The following is a 27333-nucleotide window of genomic DNA, read 5'->3' on the forward strand; positions in this document are numbered from 1 at the left end:
ACAGAAAAGAGTTATTTTAAATAGTAAAAAAATATTTCAAAATGTTACTGTTTTTGCTGTACTTTGGATCAAATAAATGCAGGGTTAGTGAGCAGAAGTTACTTTTTAAAAATATTAAAAATCATGCATAATGTAACAAAAGATTTCTATTTTAATTTTTTTTTTATACTTTTAAATCCATCAGAAAGTCCTGAAAAAATCAGTTTCCCTAAAAAATATTAAGCAGCGCAACTGTTTTCAACATTGATAATATTTAGAAATGTTACTTGTGCACCAAATTGGTTTCTATCATAATGATTTCTGAAGGATCACTACTGCTCCAAACTTCTGAACATAGTGTGCATGAGCATGAAATAATGATTTATTTAGTAAGAAGTCATGTAATAAGTTTAAAAATATACAGTCTGCACATCATTAGAGCTGCACGATTCTGGATAAATTGAAAATCACGATTTTTTTGTTTCAAATAGAGATCGTGATTCTCCCCCAATTCTAAACAGCAAAATAACATTAGACATAATTTACTAGAGGCTCTGACAAAATATGAATTGCCGTGTAATTCATTTTAATAAATGGTTTTGAATAAATAATTAAATGACTCACTCATAAATACTTTACTTGTTCCATTACTGAATGAATCATCATTTTTGAACGAATCTCTTGAATGAATGATTCAAATACATTTTTAACAGTTACTTTTTTGATCATGTCATTTGAAGCGCCAATTTGAAGCTCCATCTTGATCGTTACCATAGACATCAGTGTTTATATATCCAAACTATAAGCATTTATCCCAGTACTTGTGATAATATGAATGATTGTAAGATAGAAATAATACTGTGTGGTTGTTTGAGAAGCTGTTTCATACCTAAACATGATAATTGGTCTCTTTCTGTGTGAGCAGCAGCACAAAAACTGATTTGAATGTTCCAATTTGACTTTGTTAAAGGTTTAATAGATACAGACAAATCATTGCCATTTAGAAATAATATCGCATGGTGTTTGAATCGAGATCGCAATCTTTAAATGATAAATCATGTAGCTCTACTGATCATAATTGCAAAATAGCCCTCATCCTGTCTGAGTTCATTTTAAGACTGTTACCGCACATTATCCTTCACATATAAATGAAGATTTGTGCAATAAATAACTACAAATCAGTCACCTGATCATAAGATCTATGAGGAAAGTGTAGCCCTGACACATGCGGAAGTCATCCAGGAGGGTCTGAGAGACATCACTCGAATCCTTCAAAAAACAGGAGAGCCCAGCAAACATCTCCACAATTTCTAGAGGAGAAAGGTCATCTGACTGCTGCATGTTCTGGATGCACGTCGACAAACACTCTTTCTCTGCAAATAGAGAGCCACAAAAAATAGCGTCATGTTGGTTGTGAATTGAGCAGTTTTAACTTGTGGTAAAGCAATAAATGCCTAAAGACAACATTTCCACATTCATATACTTCGAAGGACTTAAATCTAAGTGTTTTCAGAATGAAAGTTTGGATTTAAAGGAGTTGTTCACTTTCAAAAATGTACAGATAGTGTACTCACCCCCTTGTCATCCAAGATGTTCATGTCTTTCTTTCTTCAGTCGTAAAGATATAGTGTTTTTTGAAGAAAACATTTCAGGATTTCTCTCCGTAATGGACTTCTATGGTGCCCCCAAGTTTGAACTTCCAAAATGCAGTTTAAATGCAGCTTCAAATGGCTCTAAATGATCCCAGCCGAGGAAGAAGGGTCTTACCTAGCGAAACGATCGGTTATTTTCTAAAAACACTTACAACTTATATACTTTTTAATCTCAAACGCTCGTCTTGCCAAGCTAGACAAGATGAGCATTTGAGGTTAAAAAGTATATAAATTGTAATTTTTTTTTTTTTTTAGAAAATAACCCATCGTTTTGCTAGATAAGACCCTTCTTTCCTCAGCTGTGATCGTTTAGAGCCATTTGAAGCTGCATTTTGGAAGTTCAAACTCGGGGGCACCATAGAAGTCCATTATATGCAGACAAATCCTGAAATGTTTTACTCAAAAAACTGTTTCTTTATGACTGAAGAAAGAAAGACATGAACATCTTGGATGACAAGGGGGTGAGTACATTATCTGTAAATTTTTGTTCTGAAAGTGCTGAAAGTTCTGAAACTGAAACACTGCTTTAAGACTCTTAAGAGCCAAGATTTGAGTTTTGCTGAATTAATTACAAAGCAATTCCGGGCAAAAGTGTCTCCAAACAGCAGACCTGACCTCTAAAAATGCTACAAGCACAATAGTGACAGTAACTGGTTATGTAAGGTTAAAATGTTACTTGGGTTCATAAGATGCCAGCAGCAAAACACTGTCAGTATTATGCATCCATGCACAGCAACGCCAAAGAACCACAATGAAAGAAGTCAAATCCTCATCATTGCAACTTACCATGGATGTACTTGACGACATTGACGCTGAGGCCGTGTCGGGAAATGGTGGTAAGCACTTCTCCAGCACTCTTTCTCCAGGGAAGGTTGTGGGGGGGACACCAGGAGGTGATGGCACTGAAGAGCAGCTGCAGATCATCCTTCTGGGCCAGCTCTTCAGCCGGAGAAACGAAACTGCACAGCTTCACCAGGATCTAAGCAGAAGAACAAGAAGAAAAATCACAGTTGGTCTCAATATGTATATTTCATGGGTATTTTGTGGAGAAATTGCTGCTCCTAAAGACAGACCTGGACAAAGACTTTCTGTAGAAGAGCTCTGCGGTCCTCCAGAGGAAGCTCAGTCTGGGTGGCGGCAGGAACCTCAGGCGTATGGGGCAGGTCAAAAAACAAATACAGACATTTCACCAGTGTGGAGGGCACCGACATGGTAGTCATACAGTCGACTGTTTTCTGTAGAAACACAGAAAGGGAGGGATTCAAATTCAGATAATGAACACTGGCTAATGCAAATAAATGGAAACCTGTTTAATTTAACAATTCTGATAACAGACTAGAGAGGGGGGAAATAAAAATTAGTCACTTTGGATTAAATATCAATGTGATTTGATGCAATCTTGTGACTCACACTATGATTTCCCACATCAATCTACACTCCCTACTTTAACATTTGTGCAAATTTATTAAAAATAAAAAACTGAAAAGATCCTGTTGCATAAGTATTCATATCCTTTTCTGGGACACTCGAAATCTAGCTCAGGAGCATTCATATTGCTTCTAGATGTTACTACACTTCGAGTGGAGATAAACTGTGGCAAATTCATTTGAATGTGTATGATTTAGAAAGGCAAACACCTCTCAGAAAAGGTCTAACAGCTGAACATACATATCAGAGCAAAAACCAAGTCCTGAGGTCAAGATAACTGCCTGTAGAGCTCAGTGACAGACTTGTGTTAAGGCAATGATCTAGGGAAGAGTTCAGAAAAAAATCTGCTGCATTGAAGGTTCACAGAAGCATGTAGCCTCCATTTTCCATAATGGAAGACGACTGGAACAACTAGGACTCTAGAAAATGTCTGCCAGCCTCCATCCAAGCTGACAGAGCTTGAAAGGTGAAAAGGTGAGGCAAAGAATGGCAGATAATTGCCAAATGCAGATGTGCAAAGCTTGTCACATCATACCCAAAAAGACTTGAGGCTGTAAAGGTGCTTCAACTATGTACTGAGTTAAGGGTATGAATACTTATGCAATGTACTTATTTCAGTGTTTTATTTTTAACAAATTTGTAAAATTTGCAAATCTGGTTTTTGCTTTGTCATGATTATGGTATATGGAGTGTAAATTGATGTGGGGAAAAACTAATTTAAAGCAGTTTAACATAATGCTGCAACAAAACGTGAAAAAAATTAAGGGGTATGAATACTTTTGCAAGGCACTGTATTGTCCTATCTCAATCTCAATTTCAAAAAATGTACCCTTATGACTGGTTTTGTGGTTCAGGGTCACATTTTAAAATAAATTGAATGGTAAACAGATGTAAGACATAAAACTAAACTTAATGTTTACATGTTGTGTGTAATGCATCTCATTACATAGTTTGGGTCTCAGGTCCTTTGTGTAACCCTGATAACCATATTTGGGAGATCAGTGATGTCATCACTGTGGTCTAAAGGGGCTCAGATGGACGTGACTGAAACTAAATGCTGCAGGTGGGTCAGAGCTTCACTTTTCACTGCCATGTCACCTGCAGCCATCTCGCCTGACACTAATCAGAGCAGGATCCCGCTGCCCACGCCAATGAAACACTGATGCGAGAGGATAAAATCCCATCAGCCGCTTTTAAAGCAAGTCAGGAAGTGGTAGGATACAGCTCAATCAGGCCAATAAATCTCTCTCTCACATATACACACATACACATGCACGACCCAAGCACTTTTTTTTTACTGCAGGTCCAGTCTAAAGCAGTGTGCACAGGCTGCCGCACAAAAAGGGTCAGAAACATTCAAGCTTGTTCTTAACGTTTCAAAATGCTCAAAAAAAAAACATCTTAATATTATCATTGTTAAAACAGATTTGATGCTTCATATTTTAATTCAAATGCTATGTTTATTATTTTACCAGGAGGCATAAAAAGTTCAAAAGATCAGCATTTACTATTTACTTTTTTGTACTATTATAAATGTCTTTGTCATTTTTGATCAAGTTACTTGCATCCTTGCTGAATAAAAAAGTTTTAAAGAGTGAGTTCACCCAAAAAAATTAATTCTGTGATTAATTACTCACCCACATGTCATTCCAAACCCATAAGACCTTCACTCATCTTGAGAACATTAATGAAATCCAACAGCTTTCTGACCTTGCACAGACAGCAAAGCAACTGACATGTTCAAGGCCCAGAAAGGTAGTAAGGACATTGTTAAAATAGTCCATGTGACATCAGTGGTTCAACCATAATGTTATGAAACTATTTCATTGATTTTTATCCTTACTACCTTTCTGGGCCTTGAACATGTCAGTTGCGTTATCAGTTATCTGTGCAGGGTCAAAAAGCTCTCGGATTTCATCAAAAATATTTTAATTTGTGTTCCAAAGATGAATGAAGGTCTTATGAGAATTTTAATTTTTTGGGTAAACCATCTCTTTTTCCAAAAAATAAACAAACAAACAAACAAACAAAAAAAAAACAGATCTTACTGACCCCAACTTTTAAACAATAGGGCAGTTATTAACATACAGTCAGTCAAACCAAAAATTATTCAGACATCAGATATAATTTTTAAATATTGTTTTACTAGTGGGTGCAGGGCACTGCAGTTCATTTATGCAATTCCTTATACAGTGGACTACCAGTAAAAATTTTCAAAATTTGGGACCAAAAAGTATTCAGGCACTTTGACCTGACCACGTTTTGCTTCAGTGTTTTTTCTTTAATTGCTAATGCAACTTTTTTACACCACAGACTGAACAAAATAAGCACTGCTTGGTAATTGGTCAACAAAGTTGATTGATTAGGGCTGGGCGATTAATCGAAATCGACATTCAGAACCTATAATCGATATAATTTTTCCAGGTCAATTATTTCAATTACTTTCCCTTTAAAAACACTACTGCGTGTGGAGTCACGTGACCCCGCTCCGTTACGTTACATTATTCCGCCGACATGTCGATGGAGAGCTTAAGCAGTATTTATACAGTAAAAAGTATTTACAGGATATACAAGAGTAATTTTATTTAGAAGAGATACTGCTTATTTTCTGCTTTTAACATTTATTATTATTTTATAAATAATTTATTTTGTTTCCAAAAGTGCAAGTTATTTATTTTCACTAATTTAAGAAAAATGTGACTTTTTGTTTTAAGCAATGTGTGCTTTAATTTCAGTTGTTCAACACTGATGTTCAATAAATAATCTTAGATAGTAGATAGTGCGTGCACCCTTCATTCAAAAATCTCTCACTTGTAATATGTGAGCATATTTACTGTACAAAACTTGTCAGTGAACTATGAGGACAAAAAAATAAATATTATTTAAATATAATTTAATATAGTTTTATTAATGAATAAAATAATCGTTCATTAATCGTAATCGGGTTAAAATGTTCAATTAATCGAGATTTTGATTTTAGGCCAAATCGCCCAGCCCTATGATTGATTGTTGTGTAAATATTGTCATACTAACAGTTGTGTATGTTTTTGGTTGATTGCAATCCATTACATATCTTTCTATCAAAGTTATCTGACATTATCAAGATGAATTTGTTCTGACACAGTTTAATTTAATTACCATTTTCTAGTGAATAAACTGTGATAATGTGAGAAATGTTGAAGGTGTCTGAATAAATGTTGGTTTGACTGTACTGTAGTTATCTTTCTTGGTCTGACAAGGCCAAAGAATCCCAGCATTGCCAAATCTTAATGGAGGACGCGTTACAGCACAGTCACATTCACTGCTTTCACAAGAATGAGACAGCAAAAGAGAAGATTAATCACTTCTGCATTTTCATTCCAGTAAACACACTACGTGCACAAAAAATAAATCAAACCACTCTGTCAAAACCAAAACACCCTCTATTTAGCAACACTAATAGTCTTTTACAGAGATTTTTGGGAGAAAAATTAAGGATGGTTACACTAATAAAGCCTCCTAGGCAAGAGGTCCATGTGTGAGAGAAATTGAACCAGTTGGACTCCATAATAATAAAGCCCCCGTTATGGCAGACGGTCAAACTTGAAATAGCTCTCTCTGCGGTAGATAACCTCAACACTGAAGCTATGCTAGTGGACAATGTGGTCTAGGGTCAAGTGTACATGACACCTGCAGCTACGATGATGTCAGACCAAAAAAAAATAAAAAATCACCAATAGAAGAGGGAACGAGCAGGAATACTTCTCACAGACCGATGAGACAAGAGAGACGGTGTCCGTGAGGGTGAATTGAGGGAGCATTGGGAATGTAGAGCATGAACGGCGTCCTTACAGAGAGAAAAGAAAAGACCTTTGTTGTTTCCGAGGGGCGGGGGGGTGTTGCCAAGAGTACCGGTTTTTGTCTGCAACTCACAGCTTGGAATACAAACATATTTCACCCCTCAAAAACTTGTTTCACCTCTCAAAACCAGAGCCTGCTGCCTCAAAAGATAATGGTGCATGTCCAATTAATTCAAGCTCATCCTCTGGATTATGACAAGCTCTAAATTGTGCCATATTACTGGATATGCATTTCAAGAGGTCTGCATATAGGTGGTAGAAATGTGTTTTATGTTCAAAGAAGCATGAAGATGTTATCAGCATATACACAAAAAAGTAAAAGAGTAAAGCAGAAAGAGAGAGTAGAAAACGTAAACATAGACAGAGAAAGGGCACTTATTAAGCCAGAGGGTATGTACACTTCTGCATCTTTATGTGCACAAGTTCTTTTCAGTGTGTTATCGAGGTAAATGATACTTAAGGATTATATGAACCAAAATAAAATTAGAGCTAACAACAGACTTGAGAGAGATTTGAGCGTGCTGGCAAAACTTCAGCCAATTAATGAGATCCTACTTTATTAAAACAGGCCAACACATAAACAACTTGCGCTGCAGGAAAATAACCATACAGAATTACAAGACAAGCACATTAAAAAAGGGGTAATTATAATAGCATACACACTATTGATAACAAGTTCAGGTCAGCAAGGATGCAGTAAATATAAAAATATTTTGTATTTCTGACCATTGACCACAAAACCAGTCATAAGGGTCAATTAGACAGATTTTAAGATTTATACATCTGAAAGTTGAATAAATAAGCTTTCCATTGATGTATTTGATAGGAAAGGACAATATTTGGCCAATATATAACTAACTGAAAATCTGGAATCTGAGGATGCAAAAAAAAAAAAATCTAAATATGGAGAAAATCGCCTTTAAAGTTGTCCAAATGAAGTTTGTAGCAATGCGTATTACCAATCAAAAATTAAGTTTTGATATATTTACAGTAGGAAACTTACAAAATATCTTCATGGAACATGATCTTGATTTAATATCCTAATGATTTTTGGCATAAAAGAGAAATCGATAATTTTGACCCATACAATGTATTTTTGGCTTCTGCTACAAATATACCCATGCAGCTTAAGACTGGTTTTGTGGTCAAGGCAAATTCTAGGACTATTCTTTTGAACTTTCCATTCATCAAAAAATCCTCAAATAAATGTATCACTGTCTTCACAAAACAACATTACTAATAATATCAGAATTATTTCTGTAGGATCATGTTACACTGAAGACTGGAGTAATGGCTGATGAATATTCAGCTTTTCCCTCAAAGGAATTTATTAAATTTTTATACATTTTAAATGACAATATTACTGTTTTTTGAATCAAATAAATACAGCTCTGGTGAACATACGAGGAGTTGTTCTTTGAATTACCTAAGAATACCATATGAAGTTCGTGTTTATTGCTGTACTGTGATACTGCCACACCACTTCGTAAGCGATAGGACTTAAAGGGCTTTTATTCTTGTGGGAACAGTAGTACAACACATGACTATGGGACATCCACAGACAGCCCTTTAATAAAGCCCACGAGTAATCGCATGGAATATCCGGAAAGCATTTACTACTACACGGCATGGCTATACTGTAGCCCTCACTGAAAATGCAGCTGCTAATGAATAGATTTCATGAGATACCTTAGATTCTCATTGTGATGCATAAAATCGACATCAATAAAATCTACAATTTGGGCACTTAGTCAAGAGTTCCTGACATAATGACCTGCCCTGGACGGGAAATCTGCACCTCTGTTCTGTTGACTGACTTCAAAGAGCTTTGGATGAGAGCGGGATCAGTCCTTCCTCATCTAATGAATGACATGACAGGCACATTGTCTGTTTGATCAATACATGTTGGCTTCTCAATATAGAGAGGAAGTGCTTTAGGGTGAGAAAAACAACTAGTAATTGGAGAACATTTATGTGGTGTGTAACTGAGCACACCTCTTCACTTCAAAGTGGGCTTCATAGTGACCCATGACTTGGTAGTTATCGCCTCGAGCTGTGTAGGCTTGAGCAATCACCACCTTCACATCGCCACAAGCTGGAAGTCTTGCGACCATTGTTGGAGAAGCCATCTTTCACTATAGAGTGAGGAATATTTCTCCTTTCTTCTGCTCTTGGTCAAATCCATCACAGGGTAAAAACATACTTAAAGAAATGTCACCGTGCTAATTCTTCTATCCTCCATGCAGTTCTCAAGTTTCTCCATCTAGGAGAAAGCGGTTTCTCTCTCTGATAACAGAGGCCTGTGCAACTCGAGATAAGGGGTCTTGTTCAGCTGTGAGCCTACCAAACACGCTCAACAAATTACACTTGCTGTTTCTAGATTTAAGCAATAGAGCCACTGATAATATGAACAAGTGCTGAGAGCTAAAAGGCCAACCTAGCATAGCTGGTTCCCAAACACAAAGCAGTTTTTGAGAATATTTTTCAATCACTAGGTACTGACATTCCATGGGACAAATATGTTTTCTTAAAATTCCAAAAACTTACAAAGATTTTGGTAGAATACAATTTATGTAGAAGAGTAAACAGGTACTTTAAGTTGGAAAAACATCTCTCAATATTATAAATAAATAAATGCATCCTTGGTGAGCATAGGAGAGTTTATTAAAGGAGTAGTTCACTTTCAGAACAAAAATTTACAGATAATGCACTCCCCCCTTGTCATCCAAGATGTCCATGTCTTTCTTTCTTCAGTCGTAAAGAAATTATGTTTTTTTCAGGATTTCAGGATTTCTCTCCATATATTGGACTTCTATGGTGCCCCAGAGTTTGAACTTCCCAAATGCAGCTTCAAAGGGCTCTAAATGATCTCAGCCGAGGAAAAAGGGTCTCACCTAGCAAAACGATCGGCTAATTTTCAAAAACATTTGAAAATGGGTCCGAAATCTTCATGGATTTTCTCTCTTTTCCAGATTTGTCATTCTTTCCTATCAAAATGCTTGCTACGGACGCAAAAATGCAGAAAATCGAATGCGATCCAAATTTTATTAAGACTAACAAATATTTTGGAGGCAGTGCACAGGTCCAAAATTTTTGTCTGAAATTTTCACGCGTTAAAAAATAAATACGACCTCACGTTATGTCAATCGAGTTTGCACACTGCCTCCGAAACTTTCGTCTGTCATAAAAAAATCTTGATGAGGTTTGATTTTCTGCATTTTTCGCATCCGTGACAAGCTTTCTGATAGGAAACGTATTTGAAAAAAAAAAACATTTAAATAAAAAATGCATATGCAAATTTCTGACTCAGTGTGCATTGACCTTAAATGAAATTGACACAATGTGAGGTCATATTTATTTTTAACGTGAAAATTTCAGATGAAAATTTTTGACTCTGTGTGCAATGACCTTTAGACGTGCATCACAGAGCTGGTGCAAGATGAACATTTGTGGTTAAAAAGAATATGCATTTTTCTTTTATTCTTTTTTTATAAAATGACCGATCATTTTGCTAGATGAGGCCCTTATTACCTTATTAGCTCCACTGAAAATGCAATCCGGACCTTCAACTTGTTGAAAATAGAATGTTTTCCTCAAAAACCTTAATTTCTTTTCGACTGAAGAAAGAAAGACATGAACATCTTGGATGACATGGGGTGAGTAAATCAACAGGAAATTTTAATTCAGGAGTGAACCAATCCTTTAAACAATCAGTGCCTGCATTTGTGTGTCTGTATATATTTTTCTAGTGCATATTGTGTTTTCATTTGTAAATGCTTCTTGTGATGGTTGATCTGCTGTACATTAAACACACAGACCTGTCCTGAGGAGGCCAGGAGGTTGATGGTGGTCAGAAGCATCCAGCCCCGACTCGCCTCCTCGCTCTGATTTACCTCCAGAAACTGCACAATGGCTCTGCTGGCCGCCTCTGTGGGAGGAGCACACACACAAACAGAATCACTGACGCGTTTAACAGTCTGCGCATGTGGATCAAATCCATTTTCACACGTCAGCTTGTGTGTGACTGGCCTCATCTGGGGAAGGACGCTGAGTCAATTAGAGGTGATGACATGCAGGCAGTTTCGTTTCTCATTCATCCATCGCTGCCTCTTTTTGAGATGCGATATCGTGACACCCCAGTGAATTCGCAAAGAATAAGATTTACTCCGAAGAATATTATTTTCTGCTCCAATGAAAATGTAGCTATACAACGGCATTTTGAAATCCATTGTCATTAAAAAAAATACAGTACAGCTCACATATAGAATAAATACATCATTTTCATAAAATGCATTATGCTTTTCTTTGTATAAGTATTGACTATAGTCTGGAAAAACAAGTGTTAAAGCATTAGATGCTTAATAGATGGTATAAAAGCTACTAAAATGCCTAAGCACATTCTTTGTATCATAAGATGCTCAATCTGGTGTTTGTGGATCTATGCAGCATATGCTGTCACGGTGGATTACATCACCAAAAATAAACATTACTGTACATCATGTGCCAAGACAAGCTGCCAACACACAGTGTGTGGACAGCAGAGTAGAGACCATTAAGCCCAGATTGAGACGCATAGGCAAGAACGCATAGGAATAAAGCAGGTATAAACAAGTATAAACAACTTCACTTATATGTAAATGTAATATCTACACAAACTTATTAATAAATAGAGGATACACCTTATGTAAAATTATGTATTATTCAGCATCTGTGTGAATTGCTATGTGCAAACATTTTAACTTATGTAATGCAACAATTTCCAAGTTAAATATATCATTAAAATGAGAGGGGGGAAAAGGGTGAGACTTGTTTAATCTATTGGGAACATATTATAACAACAAGGCATTACAGAAAGAAAGTAGCCAGACAAAATGTGAGAAAACTGGAAGCCTGTTTCCACCACTGAATTAAAAAAAAAAGTTGACTGTTTTTCCTCAGAATTGCGTGATGTAAACTCAAAATTGAAAGTTATAATAATCACAATTGCGAGATATAAATTCAATTCTGTGTTCAGAAATTCTCAATTCTTTCCTCAGAAATGCAAGTTTGTATCTTGCAATTCTGAGGTTTTCTCACAATTCTGCCTTTTTTCTCTCAGTTGTGTTATATAAACATGCAACTGTGAGTTATAGTCAAAACTAAGAGATATATAAAAAAAAACTATTTCCCAATTCAAACTTTTTTCCTCACAACTGTGCGATATAAATGGCGCAATTGCCAGAAAAAAGTTAGAATTGTAAAATATAAACTCGCAATTGCAAGTTATAAAGTCAGAATTGTGAGATATAAACTTGCAACTGCGAGTTAGTCAAAATTGAGAGATATAAACTTTTACGACTTTTTTCATTAAAAATGCGAGTTTGTATCTTGCAATTCTGACTTTTTTTGAGTTGAGATACAAACTTGCAACTTCAAGTTCTAAAGTCAGAATTGTGAGGTATAAACAACAGACTTTTTACCTCACAAATGTGAGTTTTTCCCACAATTCTGCCTTTTTTTCTCAAAATTGTGAGATATAAACTTGCAATTGAGAATTATAAAGTCCATAAAGTTATAAAGTTGAGGGAGAAAAAACACTGATATGTTCTCAGAATTGTGAGTTTATATCTCACAATTTTGACTTAACTTGTAATTGTGTATTTTCTTGTCAGAATTGCGAGATAAAAAAAAATGCAATTCTGAGTAAAAAAGACAGAAATGTGAGATAAAAAGATGCAATTACCTTTTTAATTTTTTATTGCGTGGTGGAAATGAGCTTCCATAGAAAACAAAGTTAAGCATCCATAAAAAAAAAATGGATTTAATGTTTGCTTTAAAGGAACACTCCACTTTTTTTGGAAATAGGCTCATTCTCCAACTCCCCCCAAGTTAATAAGTTGAGTTTTACCGTTTTGAAATGAATTCAGCCGTTCTCCTGTTCTGGCGATATCACTTTTAGCATAGCTTAGCATAGATCATTGAATCCTATTAGACCAATAGCATCATGTTCAAAAATGACCAACGAGTTTCCATATTTGTCCTAGGGCTGGGCGATAAAACGATAACGATATATATCGCGATAGACAAGAGATCGATATCAATAAAAAATGTGTTCGATAAAACGTTCGATATTTTGTATTCTTCGTCGGCCCGCCCAGCCCCCCTTTAACGTCCAGTTCATAGCGCCAGATCACAATAGAAGTTAAGGTTATCTTTCCTACAGAACGGGTCCACGTTGTTGTATTAAACAAACTAAATAGCCTTATGTTATTTATCTTATTTACACGACGGCATGTGATTTCTGTCTCTACATGATCGCGCGTTTACAATGTCTCCTCCTCACAGACGGGATCGGGACTCCATTCATAAAAACGGACTTTACTATAGGGCGGAATGCCGCGGAATTCGTCGATTTTTGGACCAATAAATCAAAAGTTGGTCTGTTAATTAATTCAGATCGCGATATGGACTAGTGTCTGTGAAAACTGAAATGCAAAAGACCGTTTCAATATGAATCCTGCATGTTCCGTTTGCCTCTATATGTATGAATGGAGGAGACGCGTTTTATTTTCACTACACGCATACTGCACACGTGACGCTCCCGCTAATTTTTGGCCTTTGCATCTCACATGAACAGACAAACTCCAATAAATACATCTCCAAAGCTGCTGTGAGTGTCACTTTTTGTAAATTTTACCGTTTCATTAGTGAAACTAGCATCATTCATACTGTATTACACACTGAAACTTCACAGCAACCTGTCAAAATAAAAGTAAGGTTTAACATGTAACAGAACAATATTAGTCTTGTATTACTTTGTACAGTATAATGTAGGTGTTTATATGTTCACATTTAAATAATTTACATAAAACAATATATATGATAAAAAATAAAATAAAGAGTCACCACTTAATTGTTGAAAAAATACTATTATTATTAAACCTTTTTTTAACTGAATATAATTTTTCTTCTATGTATTAATTTTTACAGTAAAGCTCCGTTTATTTTTATTTTTAAAAATAAATCAGTGATTTTGCTTTCATTTGATTATCAGAAAAATTTAAACAAGAATTTCTGAAAAAAAAAAAGATTGTTCAAAATGTTGAAAGTTTTGGACTTATTTTTTTCACTTAAATAAATATTTTTGTTATTACACAAAGTATAGACTAAAGTACCGGGAAAGAAGTAATTTTGGCTACTGGCAACCAGCAATCTGTGCAGAAATAAATATTATCAGCCAAGTACTTTGCAACAACCTCTGACCTGTGGTCAAGCCGTACTTCTGGGCCATACATTAGCTTGACCATTCACTTCATCGACAATGAATGGGGTTTGAATTGAGGATTAAGAGATAATTAAGTGTATATTGTGACTTTAGACTTATGTTTACATTTTAATTATTTGAGTTTTCCATGGTTGTTGACATTTCTGTCTTAATAACTGAGGGGATTATGATCAGAGGCAGGTTAAGTTTAAAATAAAAATGCTTGAGTGTAATATATTTTTCTCCTGGTCCCTATTTTAAATGGGTCATAAAAATATCAATAATTATCGATATCGACCGATATGAAACACTGATATCGTGATATAGTTTTCAGCCATATCGCCCAGCCCTAATTTGTCCTATTTAAAACTCGACTCTTCTGTAGTTATATTGTGTACTAAGACCGGTGGAAATGCAAAGCTTCAATTTTCTAGGCTGATAAGATTAGGAACTACACTCCCATTCCGGCGTAATAGTCAAGAACGTTTGCTGCCGTAATAAGGCTGAAGCAGGAGCAGTAATACCACGCAGCACATGTGCAAATGCTAAACTAGCTGGGAACTCATTTCTGATAATACTCCGCCTGCTTCGGCCATATTACGGCAGCAAACTTCCTTGACTATTACGCCGGAATGGAAGTGTAGTTCCTAATCTTATCAGCCTAGAAACTCACAGCTTTGCATTTCCAACGGTCTTAGTATACGATATAACGACAGAAGAGTCAAGTTTTAAATACTACAAATATGGAAACTCGTTGGTCATTTTTGAACGTGATGCTATTGGTCTAATAGGATTCAATGATCTATGCTAAGCTATGCTAAAAGTGATATCGCCAGAACAGGAGAACGGCTGAATGGATTTCAAAACGGTAAAAATCAACTTATTAACTCAGGGGGAGTTGGAGAATGAGCCTATTTCCAAAAAAAGTGGAGTGTTCCTTTAACCTTCAAAAATAACTGATTCTGTAATGACTTTTAAAGCGTTAGCTCACCCAAAAATAAATTCTGTCATTAATTACTCACCCTCATGTCGTTCCAAACAGCTCTTGGATTTCATCAAAAATATCTTAATTTGAGTTACAAAGATGAATGAAGGTCTTATGGGTTTGGAACAACATAAGAGCGAGTAATTAAAGACAGAATTTTCATTTTTTTTCTGAACTATCCCTTTAATTTATAATTTTTTTTTTTTTTTTTTTCAAAGTTTTCTTGTGTGTTAACAGAATACCCAGGACATTCGAGCAGTTTAAAGTTGAAGTACCTGTTGATTTATTGGACGCTCTCCGTCTGATCTCAGTCACCATCAGCCTGGACACTTGAGTGGTGAACTGCAGCAGGTCTGAAAACTTCTCATTCATCGTGTTCGGTGGAGCATTCCCAAACACCTGTCACACACACACAAACACCATTTACAAAACTCAAACAGCCTTCTTTTCAAGCAGACCTTTTTTCCGCTCTACAAAGATGGGGACCTGTTTAGTTAAAGCTGAGGTTTGATCAACAGTCACTCCCTTGATGTCTGAAGAGCCACATGCTCAGTTTACAGTGTTATTTCGCATTCATAACAGCACAGATAAGGCATTCAGCAGCTTGGCTCAGCACTCGGCGTGCAGAGTGTCCAATCAAATTAGTATAAACCACAAACATTTACAAGAGGCGCAAGACTATCATGTTTAAATCTAGACTGTCAAGCCTTTTGCTGTTTGAAGAAATCAAAATCAAGAGAGACATATTGCGGTGTTCTTGCTAATACGCAGCATTTCATATGAGTCTATAACACTTCATCAAATATGACAGCTTTGTAAATAGAGAGCCTGTTTCATCCCACTTGTACAAGTGCTCTTCAAATGCACACAGGCTGCCGCAGGTCAGCGCTCTTTCATGCACAATGATGAGCTGTAGCTGAGGTCATATGCAGTGTTCCTGTATAATCAATGCTGGATGATTAGCACCATCATGCTCTTCTCCAGCCTGTAAGAGTCACTTGATGTCATAACGACTACTTAGCTTTTGTAAATGAAGCACTTGTATCTGCTGGTCCTCTTTTTCTCATTGTTTAAGTTTAACAGTAAGTATAATGTGAATAATTTGGCTTAAAGACAGTTTTTAATCAAAAAGGAGAATATAGTGATTTGTCTATAAAAGAAAAAAAGGTTATTATGTTGTAATAATATAAAACTTACTACATGTACATATATACACATGTACACTACTGTAAGTTTACGGTCGGTAAGATGACTTACGCTCATTAAGTCTGCATTTATTTGATGAAAAAAAAAAATTACAATACAGTAGTTCTATAGATTTTAAAATACAATGAATTCATATGATGGCAAAACTGAATTGTTCAGCAGCCATTACTCCAGTCTTCACTGTCTCATGATCCTTTAGAAATCGTTCTGATTTGCTGATCAAGAACTATTTCTTATTATAAACAATGCTGAAAATAGTTGTGCTGCTTAATATATTTGTGAAAATTGTGATGCATTTTGTTAGGATTCTTTAATGAATATAAAGATCAAAAGCTTTATTTTATTTAAAGTCTTTACTGTCAATTTCGATCAGTTAAATGCATCCTTAAGCCCAAATGGAAGCCCAAAATACCTTTTTAGTATACCGTTGTTGATGCATATGAAGTTTACAGCCATCAGTTACATTACAGCCTTACAATTTCCAGCTATCAGTGCAACTATAATAAATTATTTGTTGTACATTACCAGTCAAAAGTTTTTTAATGTTTTTTGCGAATTCTCTTCTACTCAGCAGCCTGCATTTATTTGATCCAAAATACAAACAGCAGTAATATTGTTAAATATTTTCACTATTTAAAATAACTGCTTTCTATTTGAATAGATTTTAAATTGTAATTTATTTCTGTGATCATTCTAATATGCTAATTAGCCGTTTAAGAAACATTTATTGTTATTATTATCAATATTTAAAACAGTTGAGCAATTTTTCAGGTTTCTTTGATGAAAAGAAAGATCCAAAGATCAGCATTTAAAATAAAAAAAGTTTTGTAACATTATACACTATACCATTCAAAAGCTTGAAGTTTTTTGGGGGGGGGATATAAATTATAGAAATTAATACTATTATTTAGCAAGGATGGTTTAAATTGATCAAACGTGATGATAAAGACATTTATAATGTTACAAAAGATTTCTATTTCATATAAATGCTGTTCTTCTGAACTTTCTATTCATCAAAACAATTCACCTGAAAAAAAAAAAATTACAATTTTTTTTTTCTTTTTACATAATATTTTTTTAGCAGAAAATCAGAATATTAGAATGATTTCTGAAGGATCATGTGACTGAAGTAATGATGCTAAAAATTCAGTGCTGAAATCACAAAAAGAAATTACTTTTTAAAATATATTCAAATAGAAAACAGTTATTGTAAATAGAACAATATTTAAAAATTTGACTGTTTTTCTGTACTTTGAATAAAACAAGTGCAGGCTTGGTGAGCAGAAGAGACTTCTTAAAAAAAACATTAAAAATCATACTATTCAAAAACATTTGATTGGTAGTGTATATATTTTCTATTTGAAAGAAACAATATTGAAGAATGAAAAATTTAAATAATATAATACTTTTTAAAATATGAAAAAATAATTTTAGCAAAAACAAAAAACTTAGCAGTGCAATACAATGATGTTTATGATATTTGTCTTCTCCATTAATGCACTTTGGTGAGACTGAACTGTTTAGAAGTCTCTCTACCTTCCGTGTGCCTGGATTTTATTTTTAATAAATTGCATTATCCTGCTGCTTATTACACGATGATGATGCTGTCTCTTTATGTAAACAGCCATCTTTCTCTCACCCGGTTGAAAACAGGCAGCATCATGTAGAGCTTCTCCTCCTGCTCTTTCTGTGTCATGTGGCGCGGCGGGTGGCAGAGCTCGGAGAAGAGGCGGCGCAGGTGCATGAGTCCCAGTGCGTTGTCCTGCGGGCTGCACTCCTCCTGCCGCGGCCTCCCCATGATCCTTTTCACCATATTCATCTTTAGAGGCTTCTTGAGGCTGAAGCCAGCCCTGACAAAACAGACAAAAGAGAGGTTTTGTAAAATGGAAGACATGAAAAGCAAAGGGTGGGGGGGGGGGGGTAACAAGATGTCAGGGAAATTGATTGTCGATTTTGAAAGTACAGTTCTAATGTGACGTGATATGCCAGCTTTAAATTGCAGCTCAAATTCAGCCTGTTTATTTTATTTTTTTTACAGTGAACTGCTTCTGTCTGAGACCGTTTAGTGATGATTCTGCTGCAGGTACAGAAATACTGCAGGGCATGCAGACAAAACTGGATCCAAGATATTATTTAGGTTCACTTCAAGGACAGGGCGATAAAAGCGAAACTTAAGTATCTATGTATAAAGCGACAAGATTTGTATATAACTGCACAAGCTTTTAAGATAAATATTACTATTATTGGGAGGCTATAGTAATATTTTGTCATTTTTATTCTTAACATTTGTTACACGTTAAGCTGTCCTTTCTATTTACAGTAAGTTACAGTTGATACTGGAAAATAAGAAACTAACTCTCTCTCTTTCTCTAACTCCAAATAACAAACCAAAATGATCAAATAAGCAAGCAGGAAACAGTCACTCACTTAATAGTTACACATTACTTGCTAAAAGGGCTGGACAATAAACAATATCATATCAAGACCATGACAAAAATTGAACGATGATAATCTCTGGCCATTTTTATCTTTATGGATTAATGCTTTTTATTTAATACTTAAAGCACACTAAAAGTACCTTGATACCACTTCAAAGACTATTAGCCTAACTAGTGGTGCAACGGATCACAAAACTCACGGTTCGGATCATATCACGGGTCGGATCATTTTTCGGATCAGCAAAAAAAAAAAAAAAATTTGTTTTTAATTAATTACTAAATGCTTTAAGTATGTCTAATCCACAGCAAAAACTACCAGCTGAACTAATAAAGTTAGTAACAAAACAAGAACAATTACACAAATGACAAGTGTAGATGAATACAACATTAAGTTACTAATAAAATCGATAATACTAGTATTCAGGTGCAGAAATTTAATAATTCATTGTAAAATAACTAGTGCTTCTCACTGCAGGTATTTATAGGATGCTGTCTCTTTAAGGCCTAATGCACGGACCTAATAATGGCACGCATCTCTTTCTCAGCTGTTTCGGTTCACTGAAGACATAACCGACTGTGTTTACCAGAATAAAACAACGGGTATTTAAACATAACTTCGTATGCATGTTTCCATCCAAGAGAAGTTGAAGAGGAATCAATCTGTGAATCGCGCAGTTTGAATCGCGCGCCCCTCTCTCTCTCTCTCTCTCTCTCTCTCTCTGTGCGCGTGCTCGCTTCTGGTGTGTGCGGCAGCGGTAAAAATAAAGAAATAAACAGCGCGCGTGTTCTCTTTTACTGCAATGGTTTAAAATTGATTGAATAGGTAAACTGGCAAGACAAAACGTGCAAATTATAAAGTTTTACTCTATGATAAATTTAACAGTTAATCCGCGAATCACAAGCGTGCCGAACCGTGGGGGCTGGTACGGATCACGGATCATCTACGATCCGTTGCACCCCTAAGCCTAACTAACAATATTCATCTTTGGAACATAAATTCAGATATTTTTGATGAAATCCGAGAGTTTTCTGACCCTGCATAGGCAGCAACACAACTACCACGTATAAGGCCCCAAAAGGTAGTAAGGACATTGGTGAAACAGTCCATGTGACAGCACTGGTTGAACTATGATTTTAAAAGGCTACAAGAATACTATCTGTGTGCAAAGAAAACAAAAATAATCACTTTCGACAATTTCTTCTCCTCTGTGTCAGTCTTTGACACAAGGGTACCATAAGAGACAGAGAAGAGAAGAAATTGTTGGATAAATTTGTTATTTTTGTTGGTTTTTTTTGCACTCAAAAAGTATTCTAGTATAGCTTCATAACATTACGATTGAACCCTTGAATGATTGATGTCCTTACAAACTGTTCAAGGCCTTGATCGTGGTAGTTGCTGTCTATGCAGGGTCAGAAAGCTCTTGGATTTCTTAAAAAAAAATCTTAATTTGTGTTTCGAAGATGAGGGAACGACATGAGGGTGAGTAATTAATGACAGAATTTACTTTTTTGGGTGAAATAACCCTTTAAAGGCAAGTGAACAGTCAGTAAAAAAAAAAGAACAAATACACAAATTACAAGCATAGATAAATACAATATAACAAGGTCATGTACAGAAATGTATTAATTAGGCCTAAATGTAAAATAACTATAGTGTTCACAGACTATTCTTTGTTAAATCTGTGTTTTGTTGGTTTACTAACCTGATGCATGGATTCAATATAATGATACACAACTCTACGTATAATTGCCTCCCAGAACTAACTGAACTGTGTTCCCAAACAGCAGGCACTCACCTCTGAAAGCAGTGACTGCATTTATTGTGTTTCGTCTGGTGCAAGTAATTTACTATATTTTAAAATGATTATATTCAGTAGCTTCTCCTACTTTTCTTAGTGATATTCCAAGCCAATTCATCAGGAAGTGATGATTTTGTTCTCTTTGACTTGTAGGATGGAAACGGTCCTTATACGCAAATGTTTTATGCATAAATTCACAACTTTGGGTGGAAACTCAGCTTGTGAGTCTCTTCAAGTGCAAAGAAATGCAAAAGAGGAATCAATTTGGTGTCCGTGCACTCTCTGAAAAGCACCTCTTGTGATATGTTCGGCCATATCACCTAGAGCTATACTATCATTTTTGGTGCATTCTTCAATGCAAAGGTGCATTTAAAGGAACACTCCACTTTTTTTGGAAATGGGCTCATTCTCCAACTCCCCCCCGAGTTAAAAAGTAGATTTTTACCGTTTTTGAAATCCATTCAGCCGTTCTCCTGTTCTGGCGATATCACTTTTAGCATAGCTTAGCATAGATCATTGAATCCTATTAGACCAATAGCATCGTGTTCAAAAATGACCAACGAGTTTCCATATTTGTTGTATTTAAAACTTGACTCTTCTGTAGTTATATCGTGTACTAAGACCGGTGGAAATGCAAAGCTGCGAGTTTCTAGGCTGATAAGATTAGGAACTACATTTCCATTCCGGCGTTATAGTCAAGGAAGTTTGCTGCTGTAATATGGCCGAAGCAGGCGGAGTATTATCAGAAATGAGTTCCCAGCTAGTTTAGCATTTGCACATGTGCTGCGTGGTATTACTGCTCCTGCTTCAGCCTTATTACGGCAGCAAACTTCCTTGACTATTACGCCGGAATGGGAGTGTAGTTCCTAATCTTATCAGCCTAGAAACTCGCAGCTTTGCATTTCCGCCGGTCTTAGTACACGATATAACTACAGAAGAGTCAAGTTTTAAATAGGACAAATATGGAAACTCGTTGGTCATTTTTGAACGTGATGCTATTGGTCTAATAGGATTCAATGATCTATGCTAAGATATGCTAAAAGTGATATCGCCAGAACAGGAGAACAGCTGAATGGATTTCAAAACGGTAAAACTCAACTTATTAACTCGGGGGGGAGTTGGAGAATGAGCCCATTTCCAAAAAAAGTGGAGTGTTCCTTTAATACTTAATAGTAATAAATTAAAGCACCCACAAAACTGAAAACTATAGCCAAGTTTGTAACGCAAATTCACTTCTTTTCAAAGCATAATCCTTAACTTCTTTGACTTCCTTGCATGGGAAAAGTGTTGCTACACTGAATAACCAATGAGGCCTTTACAACAGAGTGAAAAGCCCCTAATGTCTTCAAAGTAAAAGTACACACTAACCTAGTTTCATGCGTCAGACGTATCATCAACACCGAGACCTAGAATTTTTGTTTTAATAACCATATAATACATATTCTTCACTTCGGACCTTTATCTGGACCACATCATTCAAAGATATACATTAAATCATATCAATTATAAAGAGTAGCATATTTGCAAAGCTGTAAGACATACATTTATTTACACTTCAAGTTGTCTTAGGAAGAAAAAACTAAAAGAGGAAGAAAACACAACTTAAATAAAACTGTCTGTGCAAGTTAAAAACAGTTGGAAACAGAAAGTTTAACTTAAATGAGCCTGTCAATCAACACAAAATGTGAAAGTGTGGGGCAAACCGTGCCAGGAAAAGCTAACCATACAGACATTTCCATCCTTTTTCTTTTCCCCCCAAAACAGGTCACACAGGAGGCCCCTGGACAACTGGTATACTTTACGAAAACTGTAATCTAATTGATTACTTTATTTACTTATTTTATTTTCCATGAACAAACAGTGCTTCCTGGGGAAACAAACAGTTGTCTTCCTATGCCTTGTTGTGTTTCAAACACAGGTCATGAATCAGATCCAACTGGGTAATGGTTACAAACTTTGGGGTAAACAATGAAGCTTTAACCACGAAAGACCTTTACATCATCTGCTCAAGCCGCCGAGCACATGGGTAAAGTAGGACACACATCTGACAGACATTTGCTTGAGCCAGTACAGTGCTATTACAAAAATATAAATGTTTCAGCAATGCCCTCAGCAAAAAGCCCAACATCTGTGAGCTGAAGTAGAGTCTTAGACGGGAACAGACCGCAGACAGCAGACAGCAACAGCCACTAAGAAAGTCAGCAACGCTTAAAGACGGGAAACATGAGACGAGCAACAGTGACTTCATCCATCGAGCTATAAATATCTGCATTGTATCCAGGTTCTTGAATTTTTTGATATGATTCCAACTAGCAAATGGTTATTATTCCAAAGTGTCTGCTGAGACCACAAAGAAGATTTTATGACCTTGCGCTATAATAATCCAAAACTGTCTATTCATCCAAACAGTCCTTTATAAGTTTAAAGTTGCTAAACATTTCCACAATTGGCCTGTATAACTAAAACAAAAATCGCTCAGCATTTCTCTCATGTGGCCTACAGTCAACTGCAGTTTTGCAACCCAATCATTCTTATTCTCAGTAGAGAAGCAACTGCATGTGAAACACCTCAAGTACTATAATTTCTGCTGAGTAAGAATGTACAACAGTGTTTATACATCAAGAGCAGCTCCTTCCCCTAGACATTAAACATTCAGAGCTCATTTGCTAGTTTCTCAGATGTCAGTCGCCATTCTGATTATTATAAGCGTGAGAATGCTGAGCTCTCAAGACACCCTTCTTCATCCAAAGTAATGAGCAGTCAGATGGAAATAACAGTAACACTTTTTAAACTGACATACAAAATCTTTGGCCTCCTACTGGTAAAGGCAACATAAACATCAGGTCACATAATTCCATTAAGGGGCAATATTTGCACCCTTAAATTGATTTCCAGGGGTATTTTTTTTTTTTTTTTACATAATTTTTTATAATCATCTTATTGTTATAAAATCAATATGTTGCCATTTAGCCGTTTACTTTAATCAATATTTTGTCAATAACAATAGACTGTTTAAAATTTTATCTAAATGACACATGTAAAAAACAGGAACTCATAGGGCTGCAATATTAAGACTAAAATCATTATTGTAGATTATTGCTCTTGATTATTAATATCAATAGGGTACAACAGGGCACACCCTAAGAAAAAAAAACGCTTTTCACTGTGCCCAAATTATATGATTGCAGAAAAATATATACGTTTGCATTAAACATTTATGGAGAATTTTTTTTTTCCAAGTTGTTTATTTTGTTTAAAAATCTTATAAATGTATACAGTATTGATACAAATACTTTAGCTAAAATAATGTTTTTTTAAATAATCTCTAAATAATAATCTTAAATAATAATTTTTGTAAAAAAAAATTGTAAATAATACAATCACTTTTGCTTATTTTGATAAATAAAATATATTTTTTTGTAACTTTAATAAAGGCTAATTCTTTTTTATTTGTATTTTTATTATATTGTATTTATTTGTGATGTTGCTTGTAGTTTATTCTTATTTTCTTCATTTTTAACAGTATAGTTTTTTCCTTGAAAATAGCACATACCGAACCGTACTAAAACCATGACTCTAAAACCGTGATACAAACCGAACCGTGAGTAAGTTGAACCGTTGCACACTGTTTTACTGCTTCTAGAGTTCATTTCTGTTAGAAACTGCAGTAATATGTACTTATTTATACCCACAGATATGTTTTTGTAATGACATCAAGTAGAATTTTTTATTTCTGACCCTGGTAACCAGTACAAACATTGAACCAAAATTAAAATCTTTGATATTTTAACCATAACATGATAACCATAGCCATAAATTCATAATTACCAATAATAACATAGTGCACCAGATCACATGGAAAGTGATTTCATTTATAACTTAATTAAATTATTGTATCGAGATGGATGGGCGTTGAATGCTTGCATAAATTGTGAGTAATCATTCAATTTAATTAACTCACTAATTGAGTATGTGTAACTATAATCACTTTGCGCCAAATGTAAAAACCGTTACAAAATAATAGTGTAAAAAAAGTTATTTTGCGCTACAATGGTAGATATCCATGAGAGAGTTTATCCATGGTTATTTTTCTGTCTTGTACTGTATGTAACAACAAAAACAAGGCACTTCCCCAAAAAAGAAAAAAAAAACTCCCCAAAAAAGCCTTTTAGTTTATCAAGAGATCAAATAGCTAGTGTAAGAACTGATCATGTTTTAATTAACATAATCAAAACATGTTTTTGTGTTCAGAGAGTTGTTGTAACTCGAATTATAATTAGTTTAACAGGTGTTTCAAAAATGAAAAAAAAAAAAAAAAAAATCTATTTCATCTAAGTCTACTTGTCCTTCCTCAATGAATAATCCTGCCTTGGGACATACAGAGGCAGATTTGATGTAAATCGGTGGGGAGTAAGGTTGCTGGGACATGAAATCTTCAGTAAAATGTGGCTAAGCCTTTTACGCTTTAAGTCTTTCATAGCATTTCTTAGAGGGCTGCCAGCTCCAATGACTGTCTGAGAAAGCAAAGTAAGCTCCAAAGGACTGTTCGGAGAAGGGAGAAAAAAAAAAAAAAAAAAACACACACACACACACAGCTTCAGCCTCCTCAAAAGCCTTTCAAAGACTCTTGGGAATACTGGGTGACGTAAACACAAAAGCCTCACATCTCTGTCACGGTTATGGGTGATGGAAATGCCGAAGTGAGAGTGAACATTTCCCACTGACTACAGTCAACAAGTCAACAACAAGCGACAGTGTCAGCTGTCTCCATACGAAACAGCCCACTGGATTCCTGAACACACATTAACCTCATTCCTACAATATTCGTCAACAGCCATTTGGTTGTTATTGTGGTTTTTTCGCTTTCAAAATGTAAGCCTAATTCACCAATAAATTAAAGTTTACACAACAACAATAAATACTGATTTATGATTTATGAGTGGCCAACGTTTGAAGTAACTGATTAAACGACATAAACAAAGCAAAGTGTAAATCGCACAAGCGCACAAGTCTGTTTACAAAAAGCTAGTCCAAATGTCTAACTTAAGGATTTATAGACAATAGGTTTGACAATTAATCAAAAAAGTAATCAAAAACTAATTTCAGAACCTCTAACCGACATAATTTTGTTGGTTATTTTATTTACTGTATTTTGCGCAAATAAATGCTGCTTTGGTGAGCAAGAGATACTTTCAAATAAATTAAAATTTTGTTTATTAGGGCTGGGAAATTAATCGAAAACTAATTTCAGAACCTCTAACCGACGTAATTTTCCCATGTCGGTTATTTCGTTTACTGTATCTTGCTCAAATAAATGCTGCCTTGGTGAGCAAGAGATATTTCAAATACATGAGAATCTTGTCTATTAGGGCTTGACGATTAATCGAAAACTAATTTCAGAACCTCTAACCAACGTAATTTTCCCATGTTGGTTATTTTGTTTACTGTATTTTGCTCAAATAAATGCTGCCTTGGTGAGCAAGAGATACTTTCAAATACACAAAAATGTTGTCTTTACGTTTTTATATGTATATAAATTCTTTTAAATTGGAATAATTTTTTACAATATTTCTGTTTTTACTGTATTTTGTTAAAATGCTGCCTTGGTGAGCAAGAGATACTTTCAAATACATTAAAATCTTGTCTATTAGGCTGGACGATTCATTGAAAAGTAATCAAAAACAAAATTCAGAACCTCTAACTAGGGCTGGGCGATATGGCTGAAAACTATATCACGATATCAGTGTTTCATATCGGTCGATATCGATAATTATTGATATTTTTATGACCCATTTAAAATAAGGACCAGGAGAAAAATATATTACACTCAAGCATTTTTATTTTAAACTTAACCTTCCTCTGATCATAATCCCCTTAGTTATTAAGACAGAAATGTAAACAACCATGGAAAACTCAAATAATTAAAATGTAAACATAAGTCTAAAGTCACAATATACACTTAATTATCTCTTAATCCTCAATTTAAACCCCATTCATTGTCGATGAAGTGAATGGTCAAGCTAATGTATGACCCAGAAGTACGGCTTGACCACAGGTCAGAGGTTGTTGCAAAGTACTTGGCTGATAATATTTATTTCTGCACAGATTGCTGGTTGCCAGTAGCCAACATTACTTATTTCCCGGTACTTTAGCCTATACTTTGTGTAATAACAAAAATATTTATTTAAGTGAAAAAATAAGTCCAAAACTTTCAACATTTTGAACAATAGGGCATTACAATCTTTTTTTTTTTTTTTCAGAAATTCTTGTTTTAATTTTTCTGATAATCAAATGAAAGCAAAATCACTAATTTATTTTTAAAAATAAAAATAAACGGAGCTTTACTGTTAAAATTAATAGGCTACATAGAAGAAAAATTATATTCAGTTAAAAAAAGGTTTAATAATAATAGTATTTTTTCAACAATTAAGTGGTGACTCTTTAATTTTATTATTTTATCATATATATTGTTTTATGTAAATATTTAAATGTGAACATATAAACAGCTACATTATACTGTACAAAGTAATACAAGACTAATATTGTTCTGTTACATGTTACACCGTACTTTTATTTTGACAGGTTGCCGTGAAGTTTCAGTGTGTAATACAGTATGAATGATGCTAGTTTCACTAATGAAACGGTAAAATTGACAAAAAGTGACACTCACAGCAGCTTTGGAGATGTATTTATTGGAGTTTGTCTGTTCATGTGAGATGCAAAGGCCAAAAATTAGCGGGAGCGTCACGTGTGCAGTATGCGTG

At 35.0% G+C, this 27333-nt stretch overlaps 1 protein-coding gene across 1 annotated transcript in view; it reads right to left on the reverse strand.

Annotated features, from left to right (window-relative positions):
- The window catches only part of wdfy3 (WD repeat and FYVE domain containing 3), an 88485-nt gene extending 70310 nt beyond the window's left edge, over positions 1–18175 (reverse strand). The window contains exons 1-6 of the mRNA XM_073839740.1: positions 17972–18175; positions 15402–15525; positions 10717–10826; positions 2705–2866; positions 2418–2610; positions 1166–1352 (exon numbers count right to left, since the gene is read on the reverse strand). Coding sequence (XP_073695841.1) covers positions 1166–1352; positions 2418–2610; positions 2705–2866; positions 10717–10826; positions 15402–15525; positions 17972–18151 — 956 coding nt within the window. The 5' untranslated portion in view covers positions 18152–18175. The remainder of the gene's footprint in view (positions 1–1165; positions 1353–2417; positions 2611–2704; positions 2867–10716; positions 10827–15401; positions 15526–17971) is intronic.
- Positions 18176–27333: the final 9158 nt, after the last annotated feature.

Source organism: Garra rufa, chromosome 5, assembly GCF_049309525.1.
Source record: "Garra rufa chromosome 5, GarRuf1.0, whole genome shotgun sequence".
NCBI lineage: Eukaryota > Metazoa > Chordata > Actinopteri > Cypriniformes > Cyprinidae > Garra > Garra rufa.